Source organism: Megascapheus bottae, chromosome 4, assembly GCF_031878675.1.
Source record: "Megascapheus bottae isolate mThoBot1 chromosome 4, mThoBot2.hap1, whole genome shotgun sequence".
Taxonomy (NCBI): Eukaryota; Metazoa; Chordata; class Mammalia; order Rodentia; family Geomyidae; genus Megascapheus; species Megascapheus bottae.
The window spans coordinates 61,996,168-62,023,982 of record NC_143512.1 but is presented as its reverse complement, the minus strand read 5'-3'; the positions used below and the strand labels follow the sequence as shown (position 1 = coordinate 62,023,982).

The window sequence follows — 27,815 nt, the reverse complement described above, 5'->3', positions numbered from 1 at the left end:
CCCAAGACAATCAGAACACATTATAATGCACTGTGCACTGTGACTGCAAGGCACTTGAAGGGGGTAGACCCTGTAATAGTGATTCTCAGTCAAGAAACAAGTGTGGCTCGTCCCCAAGGGACGCTTGATAATGTCTGGGGCATGACTAGGAAAAGTGCTGTAGGAACACAGTGGGCAGAGGATAAATATACTGCTGAGTATCTTCTATGGCATAGAGCAATCCCCTCCCTCAAGCAATAGAGAATCACAACCCCAAAGATTAGAACTTTAGAAGCGGACAAAGTCATCTCTATTTTATATACACTTACACTTTAACCAAAAATTAGCTAGTTCATTAATTAATTATTATTTTTTGCAATGCTCAGGCCTTATTCTTGCTAGGTAAGTCATTTAAAAATTGAGCAATGCCCCCAGTCATAGCCAAAAAATAGCTTATTTGAAGTGTTGTGTAGCACAGGAGTCTCATGTTAATAATGTTGGAAAACTGCTCTAGTTTATCAGCAATTTTTTTCACATTTTTATTGTAATTAATAGAAGGGTTACATTATATTAATCAGAAGGTACATTATGTCACAAATATTGATACCCTTTCTCATGTCCTGTTTCCCATTTCCCTCCCCTCTCCTCACAACTTAATTTCCCCCCTTCCCTCTCCTATTTCAAACAACCAATTAAGCATATATAAAATATATCAGATAATAAGATGAAATATTATAACAATATGAGATAACCAAGGGACAATAAGAGATGAGAGATAACATAGTACATCAAGGATAACCATCACTCATTATATGGCTTTTGTTTTTATATCCTGGAGGTCCTTACATTTAGTGTCATACTATATGGTCTTATGTATCTAGATTTTGTTCTATTGTGAATCTCCAGCAATTTTTTTAAAATCATAGAGTGGCATGTTCTCATAATATCTCTTCTCTTTGACTATCATTTGTCCTCACTGATGGACTTCTATGTCCTCCCTCTCTCCCTCCCACCCTCTCTCCCTCTCTTTCTCCCTCCCTCCTTCCCTCCTTCTGTCTCTTTCGCTTTCTTGCCCCGCCTCTCTCCTTTCTTTTTGCTTTTTGCCAGTGCTGGGGCTTAGACTCTGGGCTTGGGCACTGTCCTTGAGCTCCTTTTGCTCAAGGCTAGTGCTCTATCACTTGAGCCACAGGGCCACTTCTGGCTTTTTCTGTAATTAATTAGAGGAAGTGTCTCATGGACTTCCTTGCCGGGGCTGGCTTTGAACTGTGATTTGCAGATCTCAAACTTCTGAGAATCTAGGATTACAGATATGAGTCACTGGAACTTGGCTGTTCTTGAATTTTTTCTGAGTTGGCTTGATGATTTATTGTTTTGTTTTTTTCTCTCCTGTACTCTCTCTCTCTGCTTTTAGGCTCATGTTCTGGCTCCCAAAGCGGGTATTTCTTCAGTTTTACTTGTTATTGTTTGGTTTTGCTCCATTTGGTCATTGTCTGAAAGAGGCAAGGGGATCATGGTTTTGGGTTAAGCTAGACAAAGTTAATTCAAGAGCCTAATTGAAAAGCAAACTAAAAAAAGCAAGAAGTTTACGGAGGATGCTTGTCTGCTAAGAGCAAGGCCTTGAGTTCAATCCAATTCTTTTAACTTGAAACTTCTTAACCACTGCTTCATGAATCCTTCCAGATAGTTTTTGGTCTACTTTCATTCTTTTCTTTTTTTTCCTGCAGTCATGAGGGTTGAACTCAGGGCCTGGGCACTGTCCTTGAGCTTTCTCAAGGCTAGCGCTCTACTATTTAAGCCACAACACCAGTTCTGGCTTTTCTGCGTATGTGGTACTGAGGAATCGAACCCAGAGCTCTATACATGCTAGGTGAGCACTCTACTGCTAGGCCACATGGCTGGCCCAGTCTACTTTCTTAAATGGGTCCTTAATTGCCTTTTCTGAGTTACTGAAATATTCAGAGTCCCATTCCTGATTTCTCCATGTACCGGCACAGTATCCCTATTCATTGGATTGCTCCATAAAACTTTCCCATGACTTTCCCATGACCTTCAAATACAGTCCATTAGGCTTACATGGGAGTCAAACTTCCTGCAGTGTGAACTTTAGATTTATTTGTAACTTTCGTTTTCCTTCCATTCCCCAGCTCATTTCCTTCTAGAATTACCACTCACACAGAACAGGACGAAGCAAAAATGATTTGAAATTGAATTCTTGCCTTTGAGTATACTTCTGGGGGAACTTAAACCAGGATCCTTGCTGAATGTGGAATTGCACACTGAGTGCTGGAGGAGTCTAAGGAATTCATAGTTGAATAAAAAACTGGAATTAAATTTAAACATGTTTCCTTCAAGACTCAAAGATCCTTTTCTTAGTTGCAAAAGTTTCTCCCACAAATTGCTAACCATTTGAACAGAAGACATGCAGCTTGGCCTCTGAAAAGCCCCATTTAATTTAGGAGGAGGTACAGCGCTTTCTCTATTATTTACTAATGGAATGTTTCCTTACAACATGACTCAATTCAAATTTCCTTTCCCACTTAAGTTCATTGTACCCACGATAGTTTGCATATTTGGCCACAAATATTTAGACAAACCATACAAATAAAGATCAGTTCCAATAAACAGCCTAAAATCTTGCAAAGAGTGAAACATTTCTTGAAACCAGTGAAAGTGATGTTGGAAAAGTTCAAGATTCAGAACAAAAGAAGGAGACCAGGCAGTGGCTGAAGATGAGGAACAGACATGAATGGTGACCTTGACAGAAACTTTCTGAACAGAGTGATCTGAATGGAGGATTATATGAGGCTCTTGAGAAAAAAATCAAGAACTATGTTTGCCAAAAATGATGTTCTTTGTGATTGTTTTGTGCAAGTTCAACACAAAATGCTGACCTTTCTATGTTTGGGGAATTATGTTCTCCCAAATTTAGGTACTAAAAACTTTATCCTCAAAATCTCCCACTAAATGGTATCTGTAGGTAATGTCGTTGGGAGGACATTAAGCCCAGATGAGGTCATGATGGTGGGATACTCATTTTCAAATGACTAGTTTTATAAGATGAAGAAGGAAGACTTGAGCTGGCATATGCCCTGTCTCATTGTGTGATGGCCTCGACAATGTTCAAATGAAGCTCGTAGCCCTCACTAGATCCAAGAGGATGCGACTCCCATGCTCCTGGATCTTCTAGTCTCTGTAATAGGGCTCAATTTACTCCCCTGCTTTCAAAACAAATACTCAGTCTCACATATTTTGTTAGAGCCACAAAAATGGAGTAAGAGTTTATTTTTTTTCTCCTACAAAGAGTCTACTCTCTGAATGCAATGTACAAAAACACCCCTTACGAGAAGGATTTGCACGTGTGAAAACATGTGCTCAGTTAAGTACATTGAACTAGTATGGAGGCTTATCTCTCTTGCCTTCCAGAGTCTTCTCTGGATGGAAATCGCTTAGACGTTGAACTGAGAACATTTACTGTCTTTCCTGATTAACAGATATATTTCTCAGAAACATATCTGTAACCTCCAAACAGTCCCAGCTGGCTGTAGCTAGGGTCTGTGTAATTGATAAACTGCATCTGGCTTCAAGGCACAGATAAAGCACAGAGGCAGCCTCTTCATGTCCTGGAGAATCTGGCTGGGATAGGAGGGAAGTCTCAGGATCACTTGCTGTATAAATTAGTGCAAAGATAATCCAGAGCAGGGAGAAGCCAGGGGGTAGTGAGCTTTCTGGACTCTTCCTATACGTTGAAAACTTGCATGTCTGTAGAGAGGAAGTTTTTCTCTTCTTTTTTTTGCCCAAACATGAAGGTAAGATAATTTTATTGCTTTTGTAGATAAGGAATTTCAAAAAGAAGGAATTTCAAAAGGAAGTCAATACTTAACAGAATATAAAGATCTGGGGTGAGTTAAAAACATCCTTAGTTAAAGGTTTTCTTGGAGTAGGTTAGCCAAAATCGAATTAAATTTTCTTACTTTGCAGTTTAATTATACCTCCAGAGAGCCAGGAATAGAGAAAGTCATAAAGAAATAAAAAAAGCTGGGAGCAAGTTACTCCCAGCTACTCAGGAGGTTGAGGTCTGAGGATCACTGTTCAAAGCGAGGCTGGGCAGAAAAGTCCATGACACTTTTGATCTCCAACAAACTACTCAGAAAAAGCCAGAAGTGGCTCTGTGGTTCAAGTGGTAGAGTGTTAGCCTTGAGTAAAAGAAGCTCAGGGACACCACCCAGAGCAAAAAGAAGAAAAAGAAAAAAGAAGAGTAGAGTACAACTATTATTTCTTAGACATGGTTTTCTTCCAGTGTGTATGTTCTTACCTGGAGCCATTCAAAGATGATCTGATGGCACTTAACCTCAGAGTTTCTAGAGAAGTACATTTGCTACTATGGTACTTTGGCACTGGAGTCCTGTAGGAAAGGTCTAGGACTGTGAGACTAGAAGATGTATGTACATGGAATGAGATTAACATCAATGAAAAATGACAAAATAATTTCTTTCAAAAGTCACTTTGCATTTGAAATAGGATAGGGAAGGGGGGAAAACAAGATGAGGGGTGGGAGTGGGGGGAGAGAGAAATGGGGACCAAAATATGAGAAAGGGTATTCATGTTTGTGAAGTAATACCCCTTCTATCTGGTGAATATAATTAATTACAATAAAATATATTTAAAAAGTCACTTTGCAACCAATGACAAGACTGAGCCAGAAATCATGATCACAAATGATCACATTCCATGTGAAAATCAGATGCATTTTGATGTTTGTGAATTGTGGTATTTGAACTTTGAACATGATGCAGTACAGTACTGGAGAAATAGTTCTTGAGCCCTGTCAGCTTCAGCATCCGTGGTCATCTCCTTTTGCAGTGCAAAATCCATGCTCATTGACCAAGCGAGTCAGAGAAGGAGCAAGGTACTGATTTTTTTTTTTTGCCAGTCCTGGGCCTTGAACTCAGGGCACTCCAGGAAAAAGCCACAGCACCACTTCTGGCTTTTTTCTATGTGTGTGGTAGGAGGAATTGAAACTAGGGCTTTGTGCATGCTAGGCAAGTACTCTATAGCTAGGCCAAACTCCCAGCCCCAAGATACTCATTTTTTAAAATCCTGCCACAGGTGGCATGAAATAATAAAAAATTAAATATAAATCTCAAAGTCAATTTGTTTAATGTTACAACCCTCCAAGACTGACTAACCTTATAAAGTTGGAATATGATGTAATTTATTCTCTGCTTCTCTGCTTCATACTTTCACTTAAAAATTGAGAAATCCTTTAGTTTCAAAGTGAGTATGATGCTCTTGCTAAATCATCTAACTAATACCTAATATTTGCGATGTCAATTTACTTTATGTTGAGACATCTTATTAATTGTGCTTCAAATATGGCTCACAATAATGGATTATGCCATTTGAATGTCATTGTAATAAATATATTTTTTCTTTTTATTTGAGAGTAGAACATCAATAAATAAATCAAAGTTTTCTCTCTAAATTCCATGCAGAATTCTGACCTGTATTTGAAAGCAGATATCCATATTTTTTTGCCAGTCCTGGGGTTTGAACTCAGGGCCTGAGCACTGTCTGTGGACTTTCCTCAAGGCTAGGCCTCTACCATTTGAGCCACAGTACCACCTCTAGCCTTTTCTGTGTATGTGGTACCAAGGAATTGAAACCAGGGCTTTGTGCATGCGAGGCAAGCACTCTACCACAAAGCCAAACTCCTGGCCCGACACCTGTATTTATATAGCAAATCCAGAGGGAATGCTTTTGTGATATGTTTCAAAGAAGAGTAACTTAGGAAAGCCTTGAGCTATCAGGACAGCAAATCGAGTTAGTCTTAGAATTCTCTTCAGTTTTTCTTGCTGTATGTGGACAGGAGATGGATTGGTTCTGAGCTATTTGAGAGCAGTCAGAGCTGCATCTTTTCTCTGAGTTGGCTGTGGAATGACCATTTACATGGCTCTTTCAGGACTGAGCTCATCAGGAGTCTAAGGATTTAGGGGATGGTTTACAGGGGCCTGGGAGATGGACAGACATACTGATGTCCCAGCTCAAGGCTGTGGTTGGAATGCATTAGAAGAAGCAGATAAAGCTAACATTCATACAGGGATGAGAAAGACAAAGCTAATGTTCATTCTATGATGAGAAAGAACAGAAGAGAATCCCAGGAGGCATAGTTCCAGCTGAGCCAGATCGACACAGCATGAAACTATCCTCTCAGTTTACTTAATTCTAAATGGCTTCTAGTACAGTCTGCTCATGTAAGTCTCTCCCTGTCACTGATGTGACTGTTAATCTCCCTGTCTAGTTGATATAATACGCTTTCTCAAAGGAAGGAACAGTAAGAGCTTCCACTTCAGGAACTCAGCTGGAAGCGTTTTGGGATCTCTTTGTGGTTAGTATAACCCATGAACACAACTGGCCCTGGAATAGGGCCCATGAAACAGGAAGGGTGTGTGTGTGTGTGTGTGTGTGTGTGTGTGTGTGTGTGTGTGTGTGTGTGTGTATGTGTGTATATGTGCACTTGCTGGGGATGGAACAGAGGGCCATACTCTGCCAGCAAGCAGCATCCTCAACTCCAAAATGACTTTTTTTTTCAGGATAACTGTGTTGCTTGAGAATCAAGTTAGGACCAATAATTACCTACAACCTTTTATTTGAAAGTGAGGTGCTGGCCATTCTAGGCAGTATTGTAAAAGGAGTAAGCCTATGTTTGTGCGGTGACTTCGACACTATCACCATGCTTAGCACTGAATGAACTAGTGCTCTATGAGGGACAGGGGGAGGAGAAGGGATAAGAAATGATGCTCTATGCACATTTGGGGAAACGTAAGGGCGCAGACCTGTCTACACTGGATATAGTCAATCGGTCCTAACAGCTTAGATGTTCAGAGTTTAGGAGGCTGAGGATGTGTCCAGGAGAATGACCATGTGTTAGTGCCTGAGAGTAAGTGCTGAGATATGGTTCCCCGGGGACAGGAAGCAGCAGGTTGACAGAGTGGAGCAGACACAAGATGGATACAAACACAAAATCCACATAGGTTATAAGTGAAAAACAAAGTCCTAACAATTATAGATGTCATGTGTTTGTTTGAACTCAGAAAAGTAGTTATAAGAAAGTAGTTATAGACGCTTCTATCCTCTTTCATTCTTTTCCAGTTTGGTCCAGAGATTAGGCTCCTTTGGATCTTACTGGATGTGGCAGTCAAAATAAAAGGCTGGAAAGATTTGTAGAACTACAAGCCCCAAGAAGTAGGGTTTTATATTGGAAAAGAAGAGGCCTCTAGAGGGTCTACGGGCTAGGAATGTCAGGAAGGCGATCTAATGGTAAATCAAGGAAAAGGAAGTTTGGAAGCTGGAGTAGAAGACAAAGGATATAACCCTCTTTGAATGTGGCTTCTGATGCATTTAAGGACTTGTATACAGACTGAATCAACTCTAGTGACATTCTTGTTTTTCTCCTGCAGGCTATCAGCTTGCTTATCTTGGTGGGATTTATAGGAGAGTTCCAAGTGTTTTCAAGGTGAGGATGGTTTTTTTTTTTGATTTTGTGTGAAAATGTAAAAAAATATTTTAGGAAATTCTTTAACGTTATTCATTAATTTGTACATTACAGCTTGAGTGTGTTTATCCTTTCAGTATGTTTTTGGAAAAGGTAGTAATGGACGCCTGTTTTAGTCTTATTTATTTATTTGTTTGTTTATTTATTTTTGCTGGTCCTGGACTTAAGCACTATCCTTGGATTTTCTCAAGGCTAGAGCTCTACCACTTGAGCCTCAGCACCACTTCCGGCTTTTTTTCCCCCTATGTATGTGGTACCGAGGAATGGAATCCAGGTCTTTGTGCATGCTAGGGCAAGCACTCTACCACTAGGCCAAATTCCCAGCCCCAGTTTTATTTCTTTTATTATCTTATTTTATTTATTTCTCCTGCAAGACTAAAAAAAAAATTTCAAGATCTTTATCCCAGTATAATGGGTTTTACCTATAACTCAGAGACTCACAGCAAACTTTCACATCCAAAAGCAATATTTTGTCTTTAAATGTAATCTTTGCAGAACTTTCTCTGGACTTTAACGCTCTTGAGACCTGGAGAAACCAAACGAAACCAAACAAAAAATAAAACCAAAACGATAAACTTAAGCATTATTTATGCATGACCTGATTGTGTTTTCACTGTCAGATTAATGTGGACATGTGGTGAGGGGCTGTGTTAGAACCTGGGAGCCGAGAGAGAAGTGGGGCTCTGGAAGTCTACAGGTCCTGAAGCAGTCATGGAAATGCCATGCACAGGGAGATGAAGAACACAAAGAAGAAAGGAAGGACAGCCAAGCTTCTCTTCTTAAGCTTTCATGTTTTGGAAGTTTGTCTTCTCAGGGCATGATGGGGACCAAGTATCAATAGATCCAGATTGCTTAGGGGTAAAAAATACTGAGGTGTTGTAAACAGGATATCAAGGTTGGTTCCCCAATAGCCTGAGAATTGTATATCCTGACTACATGTACATATAACATGCTTCACTGAAGTATGTTTGGACTGCTTTTGACTACTTTTGTTTCCCCTGGCTTATCTTGCACCTGCTTTTTAATGGGTCCTGTGACAGTGGCTCCTCTCCAGTCAACTGCCGGTATGAGTCCTATGGCCCATGGTCTGAATGCAGTGGCTGTAGCAAGACTCAGGTAGGACCACACAAAACTGTGTGTTTGATTACTTATCTGAAGAAACAGCTTATGCATGACTAGGATATATTGAATGTACTTGCTGGGTTCTACTTCTCTTCTCATTTAAACAGAGACCAGGCTCTAACACAATGTGTTTATGACACATATAGTGGGCAACTATAAAAAATCATTTTGCAATGTTTTTAAACTTCACCTCTGTTTAATACGAAGAAAATACTACAATTGATATGGATATTATGCAATATTTCTAAATTCCAAGAACATTTAAATCCAAAAATATGTTTTTCCTTTAGAAAATTAAAAGAAGAAACAGAAAGGCAATGATAGTCACAAATCTACTAATTAGGAGAAACAAATGAGCCAGCATGTGTGTTATTTATTTTTTTCTGTTGATGTGCTTATACTTTTAAAAGTAGGATTGTTTCACCATGATTTTTGTTATAATATTTTAATATTATACTATCAATGTGAACTGAAAACAGCTATATTGTATTCCATTTTATTTATATATCTATCTGACTTACCAACTTTCCTCTTATTTGATATTTAGATTTCTGTTCTTACTAAAAATAAATCTTCAGGGACTGGGAGTTTGGCCTAGTGGCAGAGTGCTTGCCTAGCATGCACGAAGATCTGGGTTTGATTCCTCAGTACCACATACATAGAAAAAAGCTGGAAGTGGTGTTGAGGCTCAAGTGGTAGAGCTCTATCCTTGAGAAAATCCAAGGACAATGTTCAGGCCCTGAGCTCAAGCCCAGGACTGGCAAAACAAACAAACAAACAAACAAACAAATAAAACTTCAACAAACATTTTTTTAATGTAGATCTGTCCTCTTTTCCTACATTTTTTTTTTTTTGTGGGTCATGGGGCTTGAACTTGGCCTGGGTGCTGTCCCTGAGCTCTTCAGCTCAAAGCTATTGCTCTACCCTAGAGACAAGTCCCACTTCCCGTTTTCTAGGGGTTAATTGGAAATAAGAGTCTCAGGTTCTTTTGTGCCCAGGCTGGCTTTGCATCTCAGCCTCCTGAGTAGCTAGGATTACGGGTGTGACCAACCATGCTCAGCTCCTACACTTTAAAAAAAGGTTCTGAGCATTTGAATGGATATAAATATTTTCAAATGAGTCAGTTTGGATTAATTAGATATTTAAAATAATTAAATTCATGAAAGTAACAGAACCATAGGAAACTGCTCTTTTGAAGCATCATCATTCTCTGTCTATGTCTCTCTCTTTCTCTTTTTCTTTGTGGTACTAGTGCTCAACCTGGGGTCTTACATATGCCAGGCAAAAATATAACACTATATTTCAGGTTTTTTTTTTTTTTGCCAGTTCTTGGTCTTGAACTCTGGGTCTGAGCACAGTTGTTGGGCTTTTTTCTCAAGGCTAGAACTCTACCACTTGAGCCACAGCACCACTTAGGAACCAAACCTGGGTCTTTGTACATGTTAGGCAAACACTCTTACCACTAGGCAAAACTCCCAGCCCTATATTTCAGTTCTAGCATAGTATTTTTATAGGCTGCTTATTCAGTATTTCAATGAGTGTTTTTTTTTCAAAACAAGTTACACACATGAAGAATTTAGCTTCTAGCAAACACAATAGATGACAACTCTGATTATAGGCAGAGAGGGACATGAATAATGAAGCAGAAGTCAAAGAAACACTAAGCTTTCCCTATTTAAAAAACGTTTAGAATTTAAACACAAGAAAGGATTGTAAATAGAAAGAGACAGAAGGTATTTTTCATGGAAGCAATTTTCTTGTTTGAGTGAAGGTCATCAAGCAATGAATACATTATATGATGACAAAGAAAATATTCTTTGGAAATAGGTGAAAATTTAAAAGTGTCACTGGCTCAGGATGTGAAAGATGGGAATAGAACTATGGGCTCCCTGGATGATGGAAGAGAGAAAATATTCCTTATGCAAATGATGTGCTTTGTAATCTCAGAAGAGGACACATGGCTTAAACACATCCGTGTCATTCATTCTTCAATTAAAAAACCCCACAGAGGTGACACTGTCCAAAAAGAAATGTACTCTTTGCTAGACTTATGTAACTGTAACCCCTCTGTATATCACCTTGGTAGTAACAATAAAATTAAAAAAAAATTACCCTCCCCATCCCCCGCAAGGGAGTAGAAACATTATCAAGCTACTTCACTGGATTCTGTTCCTTGGCACTGGTAACAGCTCCTTTGTTTAAATACACTGAAAGATGCTGAAGACAGAGTCTGGCTGACAAATATATTCAGAATTCAAATTATATTACTGTGTCTGCTTGTCTCAAGAATCTCTACTTCTAACCCAATTTAGAATGGATGAGTAAGTTTAAAATTGGTTTGGTACCTACTCTTGGCTGTTGATTGTAAGGTGTAAGCCTTCTAGAAATGAAATTTGATTGTTTTTATTAATGGAGGAGGATAAGTGCCAGAAGAAGTCTAAAAGGTGTACCTTTGGCTGCCAGGAGTAAGAAAAGAATTTTGTAGGTATTTGTTTATTTATATCATTATCCATACTCTATCCTGAATGAGGATTTGGTGAACTTTAAGATAAATTATCTGTAAATTTCTCATTTATCTAAATGAGTTCTTCAATTTTTCTTTCTCTCAGAGGAGTGTTTATCATATGTTTCCCAGGTCCAGTAGTGGAGAATTTTGATTGCTGAGTAATTCTACTGTAAAATAAATTTTATTAAAATGCATTCTTGGACTGCGCAGACCATAAGCTTGGCTTCTTGTTAGTAGGTCTCTCTGGGTGTCTTTCTCAGGCTTTTTCATCTTCAAGAAGTTACCTGACAAACCAATTATTGCTTGCGGTTAATGTTCTTGGGGTCCTTTCCCACCCCTCCAGCAAAACTCATTTACATGGCTCTAATAAGCTTTCATTACCTAGCTTCAGCTAAATAATCAATCATTCTATACTATAATATATTTGCTTATCTACCCATCCTGTTAAGCTTCACTTTTTGACATTACTTCTCAAGAAGTCAGTATTTGTTTGTTTTTTAACTCAACAGTGGAAGTAAAGCTAGAACTGGGAACACGCTATGAAAAGGGTTCCCCGCTCCCCGCTGTCACTGACCTCAGAGCTAAGGAGGCCAATGCATTTGCTGAGTTTGTAGGTTCTGTTTGAATAGAACCCAGATCATTTTCTTGGGTACTGTTTTTCAGTCTTTACTAATTGCTCCAGATTTCAGCAGTCAAAAACAAAACAAAAACCCCATAGGGAAGTGGAGATCACTTGACTCCATCTCATGTTTAGACCCGCCGGCGGTTGGTAGCTGTGTATGGGCAGTATGGAGGAGAGTCGTGTGCTGGAAGTGCTTTTGAAACACAAGCCTGTGAGCCTACACGAGGGTGTCCCACAGAGGAGGGCTGTGGAGAACGCTTCAGGTGTTTTTCAGGTAATTTCTTTTCTATAAGGTCAGTGCAGATTAAACATTCAAATGCTATTTCCTTTCACTTGCTCAATATGTATTTGTTGAATTTTACATTGGCTAACACATTAATTCCCCTTGAAGATTAGGAGGAATTTGGTTAGTATACCAATCACACACTCAGATACCACCTTTCCAAAAGCAAGGTAGGCACTTGGATATAAAGGTGTTCTCTGCTCTTCTAATACAATTACAGCTATTGGCAGCATTGAATAGTCCTTGACATTAGTGAAGATGTAGACAGAATCTGGTATATAGGTGAGATTGGGTAAGAGCCATGTTTTCTACCACAGTATTAGTTTATAAGTTAATAACTATAATCACCCACTAAAGAACAACACTACCCACTCTGTGCCTGGGTGATAGAAACATAGTTTTGGCATAGGATTTTATTTGATTTATTTTCTATGTTGCATTTATGCAGTCAGATGGATTCAGTAACTTCCAGTAAACATTTGCTTTTCTTGTTATGATCCAAAATAAAGTGATACAAAAATGAAACATATAGCACTGTCGGGGTTTTTAGACCTCGGTCCCTCCTGATCCGCAGGAGGGATAGACAGAACACACCTGACCAGGGTGAGCTGAGAAAGAAGAGGGCCAACTGACCACCCACACCCAGCCCTCCCAGAGGACAATCAGACCGGTCAGGGAGACCCATCAAGGCAGGAGCTCATTTATCGAGGAAGTACATTCAGCTAATATAGGATACAGGAGCCTATCAGCACAAAGATGGGCAGGTTAGGGGAGGTCCACGTGTCTACTCTCACTATGGGTCTCAGCAGAGAGAGATAAAGCAATCACACATTCATACCCAATGGTAATCAAGTCTCCGCAGAAAGTGATTCACAATACCGACGATACAGCTCAAAGTTAGGCATGGCGTTCATACATGACAGCTCATTTCTTTGTGTGGTTATCTTATTCAGTGATGCAGATTCATGGGCCAGCCTGACCCTGCACTCGGCTCCCAACATAGCACCTTCTCTCAAAAAACACCAAAGTTTCATGGACAGAAGAGTACACAAAGAATTCCTTTGTTAGAAGTGTTTTCAACCATCTCGGTCCAACTTCTATTTTAGTTTCCAAATCCAAATCGGATGATAAATGCTTTGGAAGAGTTTTCTGAATCTTCAACTGATTGAAATAGTTCATGAGTTACTATATTTTCCTATCTAGGATATAGACTGCTGATTGGTCTGGATGTCTTCTGGTGGGCACTAATCTCCCAGAAGACATGCGTCGTATCTGTTTGAGTTTTGCGTCTGGAGTGCCAAGTTTCTAGGTAGACTCCCCACGTGTACTTGCTGGGTTGCCTTGAGTGATGATCAGAGGAGGCTATCAGAGAATGTCGGTAGACGGGCTAGAGCCTCTGATCCATTCCACGGCTTCCTTTGCATCCCACACTTATGACCATCATAGTGATCATGTCGCTAAGTCACAGCGATTCATGTCTTTGTAAGGCATGTTAGATTTTACACCATATGAGAAGCAGCTCGGCACTTGGTGCAGTGGTGCACAGAGTAGATTTTGAACAGATGCTGTTTAAACCTTTTGATCCACTTCCCATGGTCTCAAAGATTATGAATCTAAATCATGAAGAAAAATACACATTCGATATCTTAGTTAATGTTTACAGAATGGAAAGGTAGGATTTTAACATTGTATGGATTTTGGAGGCTTTCGGTGAAACTGATTATTGCAGGTGCCAGTTTGGAATTTTGAATTCAGGTCCTATTTTCAAGTGAGAGTTTATGTGGTGTGCTATGAACTGGAGACCTCTATAGTCTCGGTTCTTTATAAGGCACTCAGACTTTATCTTAAATTTGTTTTTTGTGGGTGAGAAAACCTTTTTGACCCCTGGTTCCCATTCTCTCTTTGTGTTTGCATGGGGGCTTTTCTTGTATTCAGGTCAGTGCATCAGCAAATCATTGGTTTGCAATGGAGATTCTGACTGTGAAGAAGATGGCGCCGATGAGGACGGGTGTGAGGACTCAGAAAGCAGACCTTCCTGTGACATTGACAAACCTCCTCCTAACATAGAACTCACTGGCAACGGGTAAGACGATAAGCAGCCTCTTGATGATATCAAGAGGGTTTAGCTCTCTATTTTGTTTTGTCTTAGAATTTAGGAGAATGGATAATAGCTTACTGAATGGAAAAACCTTTTCCATTAGCTTGGAGCTCTTTGTCATGCACTATAACAAATGAATTCCTGTGCATTTGGAGATACATGTGGGAAGTGTAGAGTGAGTGCTGTTGCTGGACAGTTCTGATTTTAGTGCTGAAAGTCCTGAGCCCAGGAAAATATCTCAGTTCTTGGAAGGAAAGGAAGAAAAGAGAGAGAGGAAGGAGGGAAGGAGGAAGACAGGGAAGGAGAGAGAAAGAAAGGGAGAGAGGGGGGAGAGGGAGGAAGAGGGAGAGAGTAAGAGAGAGGGAGAGAAAAAGGGAATTTATGAAGTGATTTCACAGTCTCTCTACCCAAGAGATTGAAGATGAAGGGATGAGGACAAGGAGAGAACTGAGGAGAGAGGCAACTCAGCTCCAAGCCTGATAAGTAATTGCTTAAGCTGCTTGGGAGACTTGATTTCTGAAGTTGAAAAACTTGTTTGACTTTGAAGGACTGTGAAGAACACTTAAACTTTCAGGGAGTTTTTTTTAAAGCTGAAGTTTTAGTTTAGGGCTAATCAGTTTTTGCATCAATTTTAGGCTGTTGTTTTCTATTTTGATGTGATTTGCCTATATGATTTTAAAATTTATTAACAGAGACACAAATTGACATTATTTAAGGGAGAATCAAAGCTATCTGGCATACTAACAGAGTCAGTTGAAAAATCACTGTAGAAAAAACTCTCCTCCAGAGAAAGCTTAATTGTATTGTTTTTATCTATAGATTCAATTCAAAAGGAGCTGTTGCCATAGAGATAGCAGGCCTGTGTGTTTCCCAAAAACATTCTTAGGCTAAAAGGATGTTCTAGTTTCCCCCAGCGATTAGTGTTAGCTATTAAACTGAGCAGGGAAAGTTAGATAATTAATGGTATGCATTAGGGCACTATTTGCACTCTCAAAGAAGTACTTAACTGTAAAGGGTTTCAAGAATTTCTAGTGTCCTCTAATGATTTTTTTTTAATTTTAAGCAAGTACTATTTTTTGCTTTTAAACTACTTTTCTTTCTCTTCTTCATCTTCCCCATCCTCTTTCTTTTGTGCCTGCTCTTCTTCCTTCTCTTACAGTTATAATGCACTTACGGGCCAGTTTAGGAGCAGAGTCATCAACACCAAAAGTTTTGGTGGCCAATGTAGAAAAGTGTTCAGTGGAGACGGAAAAGATTTCTACAGACTGAGTGGAAATATCCTCTCCTATACATTTCAGGTACTTCATCATAGAGAGTTAAATGATTTCCACTTTGTAGATTGTCAGAGATCATTCACTTATGTGATACTGAAGTTTTATAGTTCTTGAGAATTTCCTTTTGACCTCATATGTGATCAGTTTATATAGTTTATATAAATGCTTTATATGTACCTAAAGAAAATCTATATATTTTTTGCCAGTCCTGGAACTTGAACTCAGGGCCTAGGCACTGTCCTTGGGCTTTCTCAAGGCCAGTGCTCTACTACTTGAACCATAGCACTACTGCCTTTGTGTGTGTGTGTGTGTGTGTGTGTGTGTGTGTGTGTGTATGTATGTGTATGGTATCGAGGAATTGAACCCAGGGCTTCGTGTATGCTATGCAAGCACTCTACCACTAGGCCAGGCTCCTGACCAAGAAAATCTATATTCTTTTTTTTTTTTTTTTTTTTTTTTGCCAGTCCTGGGCTTGAGCTCAGGGCCTGAGCACTGTCCTTAGACTTTCTTAAGGTTAGAGCTCTAGGCTGAGAGTTTGGCCTAGTGGTTAAAGTGCTTGCCTAGCATGCATGAAGACCCAGGTTCGATTCCTTGGTACCATACACATAGAAAAAAGCCAGAAGTGGTGCTGAGGCTCAAGTGGTAGAGCTCAAGTGGTAGAAAAAGCTAGAGCTCTACCACTTGAGCCTCAGCACCACTTCCGGCTTTTTTCTATGTGTGTGGTACCGAGGAATCGAACCTGGGTCTTCGTGCATGCTATGCAAGCACGCTACCGCTAGGCCAAACTCCCGGCCCCAAAAATCTATATTCTTTTAACTTGGGTACAAGGCATTGTTACTGTTCATTGGTGTCATTCAAATGTGATTGTTTTTAACTTCATGTTCCATGTGGGCCCAGGATCTCTATCACCTGTCCTGTGTGAGATTGTTCATGCTTAAGGCTGACAAATGACTGATTTTTGGCAAGATCTATAGTGACAACTCATTTAAAAGTGCTTTAATTTTTTTTTAAATCCTGGGGGGATACCTCATATATATGAAAATGAGTAGGTACCATACATGTGAAGTTTAAAGAAAAAAAAACAATAAAACAACTGTCTGCGTATATTCATTTTTAACATCACCTGCATTAAGAAATAGCCACAGCACATGACTTTAAAGGCTCTTCTGTGTATTTGTCTCTGATCATATTTCTTCCCCCTCCAGGCAACCACTTCCATATATTTTATATCACTCATTTCTATATTTTTCTTTAATTTCTTACTGTCTATATATCTTTGTCTCTCAGTAAAAGTTTATCTCTTTTTTCATTTATACAAATAGAATCATAGATGTGTATATGACTTTTCTTACTCAGATGGTTTTGAGATTTATTCATGTCAAGGCTGATGGCATTTTTCTTGCTGTTTCCAATTTATTCTTGTGAAAACAATTTAAACATTGCTATGGATGAATCTAATACTTCAGGTCAAAAACATGAACTCAACTTATTCTTCTAAAGGACACAGACACAGTCAGCTTTACTAGGCAAAGTCTTTTATGCGGCTGTGTCAGTTTATACTCCCTCCAGCAATGCAGAAGAGTGGCGCTGACAGCTTGTTCTCATCCCTGGTGGTCTTGCTAAGCTTTCTGACATTGCTTAGAGTTCGTGGTCTCCTCTGGCTCTGGGCATCTTCTTTGCCAATGTTCTGTCATATACACCTAAACTCATCCTGTTCTTCATATCAACACATAATCTACTCCACGCACTGAACAGTTGTAGTTTTAGGGGAGTTGCTGAAGATTTGTGGTGGAGATGGTGAACAGACTTTCAACTGCAGTACTGCAGTGTGTCTGCCCATGGCTTCCACCCCCTGTATCTCACAACACCCTTCCACGATTGTTGAATATCTAGTATGGCATTTACTTTTTATTCTAAGCCATAGGTATGGGTTTATTATTTCCCATATCCTGAGAAGGTAAGGAACATTTTAGTATTTAAAATGTGAAGAAACTGAGGTTCAGAGAACTTTAGCCGCTTAACTCCACATCATCAAATTAAGAATCCATACAGCTCAAATCCAGTGTGTCAGATCTCATAGCTCTTTATTTTCTGTTACCTTTTGCGAGAGCACACATTATTGTAGTTCTATGTACTACAATCCTAAATTCTACATGGTGAATAATAAGCAGAAACTCTGGCTAGAAGGAAGAAGGTCAAATAGGCACCTGTAGATAGTTATTTATTGTTCTTCTATTCCTAGGAGGATATATGGCTAATTCTTTCATAATCACAAGGGGAAGGCTTATGCAAATGTTCCTAAAGGTCAAATTTAGAAATTTGCATGGCAGAGAAAATAAGAAGAAGAACCTTTTTGACTTGATTGGGAGGTAGATTCTGGAAATCTGCAGCTTCGGAGGAAGGGAATAATTTAATAACAGCATGATTCTGACATTCATTTACCTCAGCAGGGCTTGGCTTTTAGATTGACATCTAAAAATGCCTTTCCAGCCACCAAATGTGAAGGTGTTTGTCAGATGCAGAGGGAAATTATAGCCTGCTGCTGAGTGAGGAATAGCAGTATTGTGAGGATGCAGCCTTGGGGAAGTGAGGTGGAAACCTCAGGCCGCCATGTCAGCCAGAGTGCTAAACCGTGCATGGCTAGGGAGGCAGGGATTGTCCTTCTCAGTTCAAATACACTGATGTAGCACCCACCAAATAGTCAGCTCTCTGCAAGGTGACAGGAACCTTTTGGCTTGTTGGAATATCAATATTAGTAAACAGAAATGATAATGAGTTTCTTATAATCTATGTTTGGTGCTGTGGATTTTTCCTAGGACAAGCCTGGTTCCTTCTTGTGTCATCCAACTTACTTAGCCTTGCACAAGTTGCTTTTCTACTTACTTTGCATGCAGCAGGCAGGGACTTGGTCCTGAAGCACCCTCATTTAGCCTACATCTGTGTTCATTCTCAGAATGTGATGAGTGAATGGCAAACAGGGGGGAGTTAAAGACCAAGTTGGAGAAAGTTCATAGGTGGTGCTCCTGGGAGAGATCCCAGCTAAATATCAAATAAATAACATCAGCATAAAGCCTTCATTTATGTACTTTATTGATGGTGTTAGGGTGTATACCTAGAGCCTTGTTAGACAGGCACTCTGTCACTCATGTGAGTTGATTTCCCATCAAAGAAAAGAAATATCAATCCACTTTAACTAAACCTCTGCTTCTTCAATTAATTAAGGAAAAAAAAGTTATGTGACAGGGGTCTAGCTATTCAGAAGTCTGAGATTTGAGGAGTCCAGTTTGAAGCCAACCTGGACCCACAATTCTGGGAGACTGACCTCTATGCCAGCAAAAAGCTGAAAGTGGCTTGAATGGTAGAGGGCTAGGGTTGAGCAGAGAAGCTCAGCAAATGCCATGAGTTCAAGCCCTAGTTCTAAGAAACATTAACTAAATAAATAGGTAACCTATCATCTACCCTGAAGAGAGATTGCTATGTGTAGGGAATGCAAAGAGGCTGAAGTAAAGCAGCCAAGAGATTTAATTACACAAATTAGGAAACAAATATTTGAGTTATTTAAATCTGAAAATAGGGAAAATAGGTTATTTTTTGTATTAAATTTTTATTTTTACGAGAAATAAAAAAAAATCTTAATTCTATGCCCATCCAAAAAAAAAAAAAACCAATAGACACTATCTAGTGATGTGGAGATCTTGACTGATACTGAGGAAAATTCTCTTTTTAGTCAGTAAAAATTCCTGTGAGTACATATCCCCCATGACTGCCTGAGCTGAATTTTTGAGTCGGACTTTAAGGCAAATGAATTTCATAATGCAATGAAAATAATTTTCAATACTAATGATTATGGTTAAATCTGTCTTTTCTTATTTAATGACAGGATTTCAGTATGAATAATTTTGAACATGAAATAAGAGTTATATAATGCAGTATGGCATTTTAGTTATGTTCTTGTTGTCTTTGTTGAATGGGGATGCATTTGCATAGGTGTAGCTAACAAGATTTTTACATTTCCATCTCTGTTGTCAGTTATTGCAACATAATGAATGTTTTGTCTTCACTAGCATCATTTAAGACAACTGCAAAATATTATGTTATTTTCTTTCTTTTTAGTTTCCTTTCTAAAATGTATCATTTTCATATTTTCTGCTTTTCCTGTGCTTCTTTTAAAAATTTTTAAATATATTTTTATTGTAATTAATAGAAGGGTTACATTGCATTTGAAGGTGCATTAATTCACATACATTAAATCCCTTTCTCATGTCTTGGTCCCCATTTCCCTCCCCCCACCCCACCCCTCATTTTGTTTTCCCCCCTTCCCTATCCAATTTCAAATTCTTTTTTAAAATTTTTACATGTTGTTTTTCAATACTTTTTTTTTAAAATTTATTTTCCGGCAAAGGCTTCATATCTAAAATATATCAACAGCTCAAAAAATTGAATCACTCCAAAACTAATCTCCAAAGTATCAATCATCCCATTAAAAGATGGTCCAAAGACTTAAAGAGAGTCTTCTCTGAAGAAGAAATAAAAATGGCCTATAGACACATGAAGAAATGCTTGACATCTCTGGTCATAAAAGAAATGAAAATCAAAACAACTCTAAGATTCCACCTCACTCCAGTTAGAATGGCCAGGATCAAGAAAACTAATAACAACAGATGCTGGAGGGGATGTGGCCAGGAGGGATCACTACTACACTGTTGGTGGGAGTGTAAACTCATTCAACCACTATGGAAAGCAGTATGGCAGTTCTTCAAAAGATTAAATATAGAGCTCCCCTATGACCCAGCAATTCCACTACTTGGCATTTACCCAATCATCCAGTAACAAGGGCATACTAAATCCACTAGCACAATGATGTTCAATGTAGCACTATTTACCATAGTAAAGATATGGAACCAACCCAGATGTCCCTCAGTTGATGAGTGGATCAACAAGATGAGGTATTTATACACAATGGAATTCTATGCTGCTGTCAGAAAGAATGACATTGCCCCATTTGTAAGGAAATGGAAAGACTTGGAAAAAATCATATTAAGTGAAGTAAGCCAGACTCCAAGGAACATAGGCCCAATAGTCTCCCTCACTTGTCATAATCAGTAGAAACCTTGGGCTCTCCTAGCAGAGATTTACAATAGAACAAAATCTAGAGACATTAGGCCAAATAGTATGACACTAAATGTAAGGACCTCCAGCATAAGGAAACAAAAGCCATATAATGAGTGACTGTTGTTCTTAATGTACTATGTTATCTCTCATCTCTTTTGCCATCCCTTGGTTATCTCATATTGTTACAATATTTCACCTTGTTATCTGATATATTTTATATGTGCTTAATTGGTTATTTGAAATTGGATAGAGAAGGGGGAAATCAAGATAAGCAGGAGGAGGGTGGGAGGGAAATGGGGACCATGTCATGAGAAATGGTATCAATGTTTGTGAAGTTATGCACCTTTTATCTGGTGAATATAATGGAACCCTTCTATTAATCACAATAAAAAAACTTAAAAAAATAAAATAACAACAACAACAAAAATTTATTGTCCGGATAATGTTTAGAGGGGTTACAGTTACATTCATTAGGTAGTAGGTGCATGACTTCTCACACACTGATACTCCTTCTCATGTTTTTGTCCCCATTTCCCTCCCCTCACTCCCTCCCAATCATTTTGTTTCCCCCCTTCCCTTTCCTATTTCAACTAAGCAAGCAAACCTATATATAATATACCAGGTAACAAAGTCAGATACAGTAACAATATGAGATTAACCAAAGGGCAAAAAAAAAAGAGAAATAACAATAGTACATTGAGAACACAAGATAAAGCTCTTGTTTCTATATCCTAGAATCCCATGCTTCTTTTATACTTAGATCTCAAGTACAATTGTGTGTAAGAGTACATGATAAAAAATTCAGTAGAAGGAAAGTTCCAAATTTGAATAATGATATAAAATAGACACCAGAAGAGGAAGTCCTCTTACAGGTTTTACCTTCACAGAAAAAACATTTCTTTTAGCGAACTTGTTGCCTGTAATTTACAAAAGATTTTTTTACATGAGGATTCTTTTAAGCAAAAAAGAAAAAAATCATCCATTTATAATACCAGAACCTCATAGCTACACATAATAGTCTGCAAGGTAAATACTTTCAGCAGCATGCCTTCCACTAGGTGATTCCTCTGCATATGCTACTCCTCACTCCCTGTTGGCCTTGCATTTAGATTCTGTGCGTGCGTGCGTGCGTGCGTGTGTGTGTGTGTGTGTTTGTGTGTGTATGTGTGTGTGTGTGTGTTAGTTTTTCCCCCAAGGTACTGGTACTCTCCCACTTGAGCCACACTTTCAGTTCTGGATTTTTTTTCTGGTTAATTGGAGAATCTCATGGTCCCATGGGCTTTTTTGCCTGAGCTAAGTTCATAGGCTATCCTCAGATCTGAGCCTCTTGAGTAGTTAGAATTATAGGCATGAATCACCAGCACCTGATTTTGTATTTTGCACTTGATATAAAGTAAAATAAAGGGTCAATGAAAGGGTATCTCTCCGTGGAAGTAGGAGCTGCTTGTAATTAACCTATGTTCTGCTTTAAAACTATTTGAGGATACCCTTCCTTCTAATTATTTAGCAGAGGGCAGAAACTTGAATTTTAGTGTATGTTCAAGTCACATAGAATTAGAAACTAATCTTTATTGTATCACATAGAACATTCCCAAATAAAGTTTGAATGATCTAATTTTTTCTTATCACCTATTTGTATTTCTGCACTATTACATGGAATGTCAACAGCCAGATGCTCTGTAGGTCTCAGTGGAGCTGTGTTAATTTGCTCACTTCTAGACTACATGCTGACATGAAAGGAAAATACAATGTGTTGTACACAGATGTGTTTTATGAATCTCTTGGAGCAGCTGTAATTGATATCATGTTGCCTTCTTAACAAAGAGTAATTTCTTTTCCTTAAATGCATGCTCTTAAAAGAGAGTGAGTGACATTTTTTTCTTTTGAGGAAGTCTGTCTAAAGAAAGCATTCATGTTAAAGAAGTAACAAAAGCATCTTGGGAATATCCAAAGCCTTAATCTGGCCATAATAAAAACTTTCACTTTCTTTGTAGGTGAAAGTGAATAACGATTTTAATTATGAGTATTACAACAGTAGTTGGTCTTACATAAAACATACGTCCACAGAACGTACATCATCCAGAAGGAGTAAGTTCTTGTTCAGCTCTTCATCATCAGATTCACGGAGTCATAAAATAAGCACCAATGACATGTACAGGAAGAAGGTTAGTAGGAGACATCAGCTCACTTTTCCATACTTTACTGGTGTTAACAATTGTTGACATTAATAAAATAAGAATGCATTTATCAAAAAGATCAGCTTTCCTATTTCAATGAAGGCAGTAGTACTTCTTTAAGAAGCACCATTTCTTTAAAGATACAATATTGTCTTGTTAATTCTTTTTTCATATATTTTTATTGTAATTAATAGAAGGGTTACATTATATTCACCAGATAGAAGGTGCATTACTTTACAAACATTGATACCCTTTCTTATGTCTGTTTTGTTAATTCTTTTTGAACATTTGTTGTTCCTTTTGTTTTCTCATTTGATTATTTGTTCTTATTTGAAAAAAATTAAAGGTTACCTTGAATTCTTCTATTTTATTTTAAATTATCCCTTATTTCTTTTGTCTTAAGAATAAATACCTTGTTTCCATTTCCTGGTATTCATTTTGATGAATAATGTTTTATATGGTCTGAGGCAGAGAGAGGCATTGTGTTTTTGTGTTCCCCCACAAAAGCTATCTTCCTTTAGCCTCATTGTGTGTAAATGTTTAGAGACTTATAATTTTCATTTAGAAATACCACATTAAGTGCTATGTATAGTGTAAAAGTCTAATCATGCTTGTAGGTGTTACATAAAGTCCATTTAGCTACAAGGTATATGAATCTAAAATATTTCTAATATTATTTCTTTTGAGTTAGTAACATGTTTACTTGAGGAATTTAGGATGCAATTTTAAATTCTTTGCTGTTTTGGATTAAAAGAAAAACTACCATGTTAAGAAACCTGAGCAGTTGAAGTGCATTGTAATAATTGGCATATACTTAGGAGAATTTATCAGGCTAACTATTAAGTTCTGTCTACTTTATCTCATTCTGAAAGTGGTAGTTTGAATAATGAATCATATGAGAGAGGTATAAGGAATATATATAGATTTTATTTGTTTTATGACTGTGCTAACATGATTTGTTAATACTTTTATAATTTCCATTTTATGTTGTGTGTATGGAATGGATTTAGTATGAAATATATCAATCTTGACTTGCATTAAAGGAAATGTTTAATGTATTTCACCTGTTTAAAATGACTCTTTTTGTAAAGTAAACTAACCTGTAAATGTCCCAGTGTAGGTGGAAGATGAATTATTCAATCTCTTTGCTTATATGATCAAAATGTTGATCTTAGGAACCTACTATTTTATAGTCTCAGTTGTGAGGTTGCTTAATAGTGATGAAATTGATTCTTCTAGTTTTACTTCTTGAAGAGGGTATACCAACTTGCTCTTAGCAGTTTAGAGGTAGTATATGAAAGGAATAATACCTCTTCCAGTTTGAGACCTCCAAATCCTTAGGTTACTTCATGAAGGTAGGCCCAGAAGGAAGCTCATAATTCATAAAATATAAGACTGAGTTGATTGGAGATGAAAACGAATGGAAACATTGGATAGCAAATTATGATTAAGAAAATCCTTTGTCTAAAATGGCTTTCATTCTTTCTTATCCCCACAGAGCTATAAATTGTTGGTTATTCAGAATACTGTTGAAGTGGCTCAATTCATTAATAACAATCCAGAATTTTTACAACTTGCTGAGCCATTCTGGAAGGAACTTTCCCACCTACCTTCTCTCTATGACTATAGTGCTTACCGAAGATTAATTGACCTGTATGGGACTCATTATCTGCAGTCTGGATCCTTAGGAGGAGAATACAAAGTTCTATTTTATGTGGACACAGGAGAGACCAAACAAAGTGGTACAGTATTTAAATGTTTTTCCATCTAAAAGCATTTCAGGGATTTTAAGGAGGGGAAACAACATGTAGGTAAGTGATATTCTTGATTTTTAAAAGGTCTCCAAAATTGCAATTACTTATTAAAGTCTACTCATGAATATGGGTTTAGAATCTCTCCTTCCTCTTTTGAATACTACTTTGAATTAAGCCATTATTTTTATCTCCAGAGGGTGTTGGATTTTTAGAATACTTTATAGTCTTTTCTGTTTCTCAAACTAAAGAGTATTTCTTAAGGAAAGCTAAATGATATTCCAGAAATGAAAATGTTTTAAATAAGTGGTCTATTTACCTTTGGTCTTTATCATCAAAAAAGTTCCTTTAAAACTATCGGCTCTGAATATCATCAGTGTGCTTATTACCTAATACATGTAACAAGAGTTGAAAGTTATTAAATGTCTTCCTCAGGACAGAAAGAATGACAGTGATAGCAGAAATCCTTGCTTCCACACAGTGAGATGGATACTATGGCCTTTTTTCTATGCATAGAGTTATAGGGAGGCTATTTAAACCTAGGTCTAACTGGCTTTACAGTAAGCTTTCCCGAATGCCCTGGTGTGGCTAAGATTATCCCACTTTTGTTAGAACCAGAATCCACCACTTATGCTTTGAGGGGCTTGACATTGAAAAGAGGACCTCTCCATTTGTCCAGATGAGAGGTTGGTGTCAAGCCCTCTCTTTTCCTAACTTTGTCCTGAGGCTGGACAGTTTCTTCTTTACCCCAAGTCACCTCAAGATCTTTCTTTCCAGCAAGGATTCTGTTATAGCCTTGGAGAAAAATAAGAGTTCTTTTCATGAAACAAAGAAATAGTTTTGTAGTATTTTCTCAGGGGTAAAATATAATGTGTTTCTGTTTCCATTGAAGTAGGCATTTTTTTGTTCCAGTTCATTGACAGATCACATTTAACTTGGATTTGAACTTTTCTGACTTCATAAATTAAAATGAGTGCTCAAACACAGACTTTTGTAGCAAAGACATTATTTCTTCATATGATCACCCTGGCAAGTAGCTCATTCTACACTTTCACTCCCTGCCCTGTTTTTAAATAACATTTAAAGGAATTGAAGAGGACTAAATAAAAGAAAACAAAGTTGGTAAAACTTTCCTTTGAGTAAAATTTTACTCCTAAACAGTTTATGTATCTCCTAAAGTTCTAATTAAAAAAATAAAAATTGTGCTATTATGTATGCCTATAATGTTTCTAAACAATATGGAGACTATTCTACATATAGCATATGGTATTTTGTTATAGAAGACTTAGAAAACTAAATACAACTTCCTTTTCTGTGGTACTATTGAAATTCCTCCTCTTCTATCTCCATAAAGGCTTCCACAGTCTTCTTTATCTTGTTTTATCATTTTTCATCTCACTCACAAAGACCAATTCAATCCATCATAGTGTTGTTACTGAAAAAAATCCTAAAATAAATCATTCAACTTCTTTTACGAAAATAAAAAGTAATATTGAAACTGTTCTAACATTGTTAGTTAAAATTATATTTTAACTAACTGAAAATAAAATTTCAGTAAAACACACTCATGTTATTATATTTTCAGAAAAACATATTATTATTATTTTGCATTGCTGGGAATTCAGCCTAGGGCCTTATATATGCTGTTATGCATACATTCTACCATTGAGTTATATATCAGCTGATTATATTTTTCTGTTTTACCTACAAAACTTCACTGTAGACACCTTATTTCATATTGAATAGAAATGGCCTGCTTGTATGATTGTGTGTCACAGGAAAGAAATGTGAGAAACCACAGATGGCAATGACAGAGAGACTGTCAGTAAAATTAAATTTTAGGGACTTGAATAGAATCAGAATCCAGCTTTTGAAATCTCTGGTGGTGGCTGAAAGTCATTATATTCTTGTTTTTCTATTTGTTCTAGTCTAAGAAGCAGATGAGATGGGTGTAAGGTATACTTCTTTGTGTTTTTCCATTTTGAATTGCTCTAATTTTTAGGTGGAAATGCATCTGTTTCCTCTCTCTCACTCTCTCTTTTAGTTTAAAGCTAGTAGGAAGAAAATAACAAACATTTTTCAGAACGTTGGCCTTTTAAGGACATTTGAGAATGTACAATCAGTAAACAGCCACAGTGTCAGGAAACAATCTCTTAATCTTGCTTCTACACCTCAGTACATCTCAAAGGCTGTCTTTATTGAATGCAGAAATTAAGCATATTTTTCATATATTTTTTATTGTAATTAATAGAAGGGTTACAGCAGATAGAGGGTGTATTACTTCACATGCATTGATACCCTTTCTCATGTCCCCATCTCCCTCCCCTATCCCCCACCCCTCATCTTGTTTTCCCCCCTTCCCTATCCGATTTCAAATAACCAAATACGCATATATCCTTAAGCATATATACGTATATATATTTTTGCCTCCACTCCCTCAGGTTCGGTTTCAAAACAGGAGAAGCAATGTTCTTCCTCAGATTTCAGTTTCATCTTTACATCATCGAAGTCCAAATGCAAGGACCTGGAAAATTCGTTAAAATCTGCTTCAGGTAAATGAGAAGAGCAGCTGGCATTATGAGAGTAGTCTCTAGCTACTTGATGGCTAATTCTTAGTTTCCACGTGCTTTTGAAGTCTTAGCAGGGTTTCTACTTTGCATTTTTTCCATCCATTTGGTTTTATTTGTGAGCCACGATGTCTTAAGTTTTCTCAGTCTGGCCTTGAACTCCTATGCTCAACCAATCCTCTGGATGTGCCTCTCAAGTTGCTGGGAATACAGATGCACACACTAAGCTTGTCTTACTTGATCATATTTGCCTCTACGCTCACTCACTCTCCCCTTCCCCCTTCTCTCTCCTTGGTGGGTCATGGGGCTTGAACTCTGCCTTGGTGTTGTCCCTGAGCTCTTTAGCTCAAGGCTACCTCCCTAACCTTGAGCCAGGCCCTACTTCCTGTTTTCTAGAGGTTAATTGGAGGTAAGAGTCTCAGGTCCTTTTGTGCCTGGGCTGACTTTGAACCTTGATCCTCAGATCTCAGCCTCAGGTGTAAGCCACTATGCCTGGCTGCTCTCTCTTTTATATATCATAATATATAAAAGATAGCAAAACATTATTCAGGCTATCTCTTCTGTATACCATAAAAATGATAGTGATAGAAGGGTCAGTTATATTCTGTGACAAGGATATTCAGTAGGGTTAATATTCTGGTAGATTCTGGTGGTAGTACAAGAAGGCAGGAAAATCAATATTCTAGTCTTTGAAAGATGGCAGAAGGTACCTAGACAAGTAAGCCAATGTAGACTCTGCAGGTAGGAAGGAGTTTGGATTTCATCCTGATGG

The 27,815-nt window shown here is 37.9% G+C and overlaps 1 protein-coding gene across 1 annotated transcript in view; it reads left to right on the top strand.

The window, feature by feature from the left end:
• The first annotated feature begins 3,595 nt into the window (after nucleotides 1-3,595).
• Nucleotides 3,596-27,815, top strand: part of C7 (complement C7) — a 45,484-nt gene continuing 21,264 nt past the window's right edge. Inside the window, exons 1-9 of the mRNA XM_090332001.1 lie at nucleotides 3,596-3,785; nucleotides 7,437-7,492; nucleotides 8,572-8,647; nucleotides 11,914-12,055; nucleotides 14,000-14,147; nucleotides 15,322-15,460; nucleotides 22,543-22,713; nucleotides 24,224-24,467; nucleotides 26,918-27,028. Of these exons, the coding sequence (XP_090188127.1) occupies nucleotides 3,735-3,785; nucleotides 7,437-7,492; nucleotides 8,572-8,647; nucleotides 11,914-12,055; nucleotides 14,000-14,147; nucleotides 15,322-15,460; nucleotides 22,543-22,713; nucleotides 24,224-24,467; nucleotides 26,918-27,028 (1,138 nt within the window). The 5' untranslated portion in view covers nucleotides 3,596-3,734. The remainder of the gene's footprint in view (nucleotides 3,786-7,436; nucleotides 7,493-8,571; nucleotides 8,648-11,913; nucleotides 12,056-13,999; nucleotides 14,148-15,321; nucleotides 15,461-22,542; nucleotides 22,714-24,223; nucleotides 24,468-26,917; nucleotides 27,029-27,815) is intronic.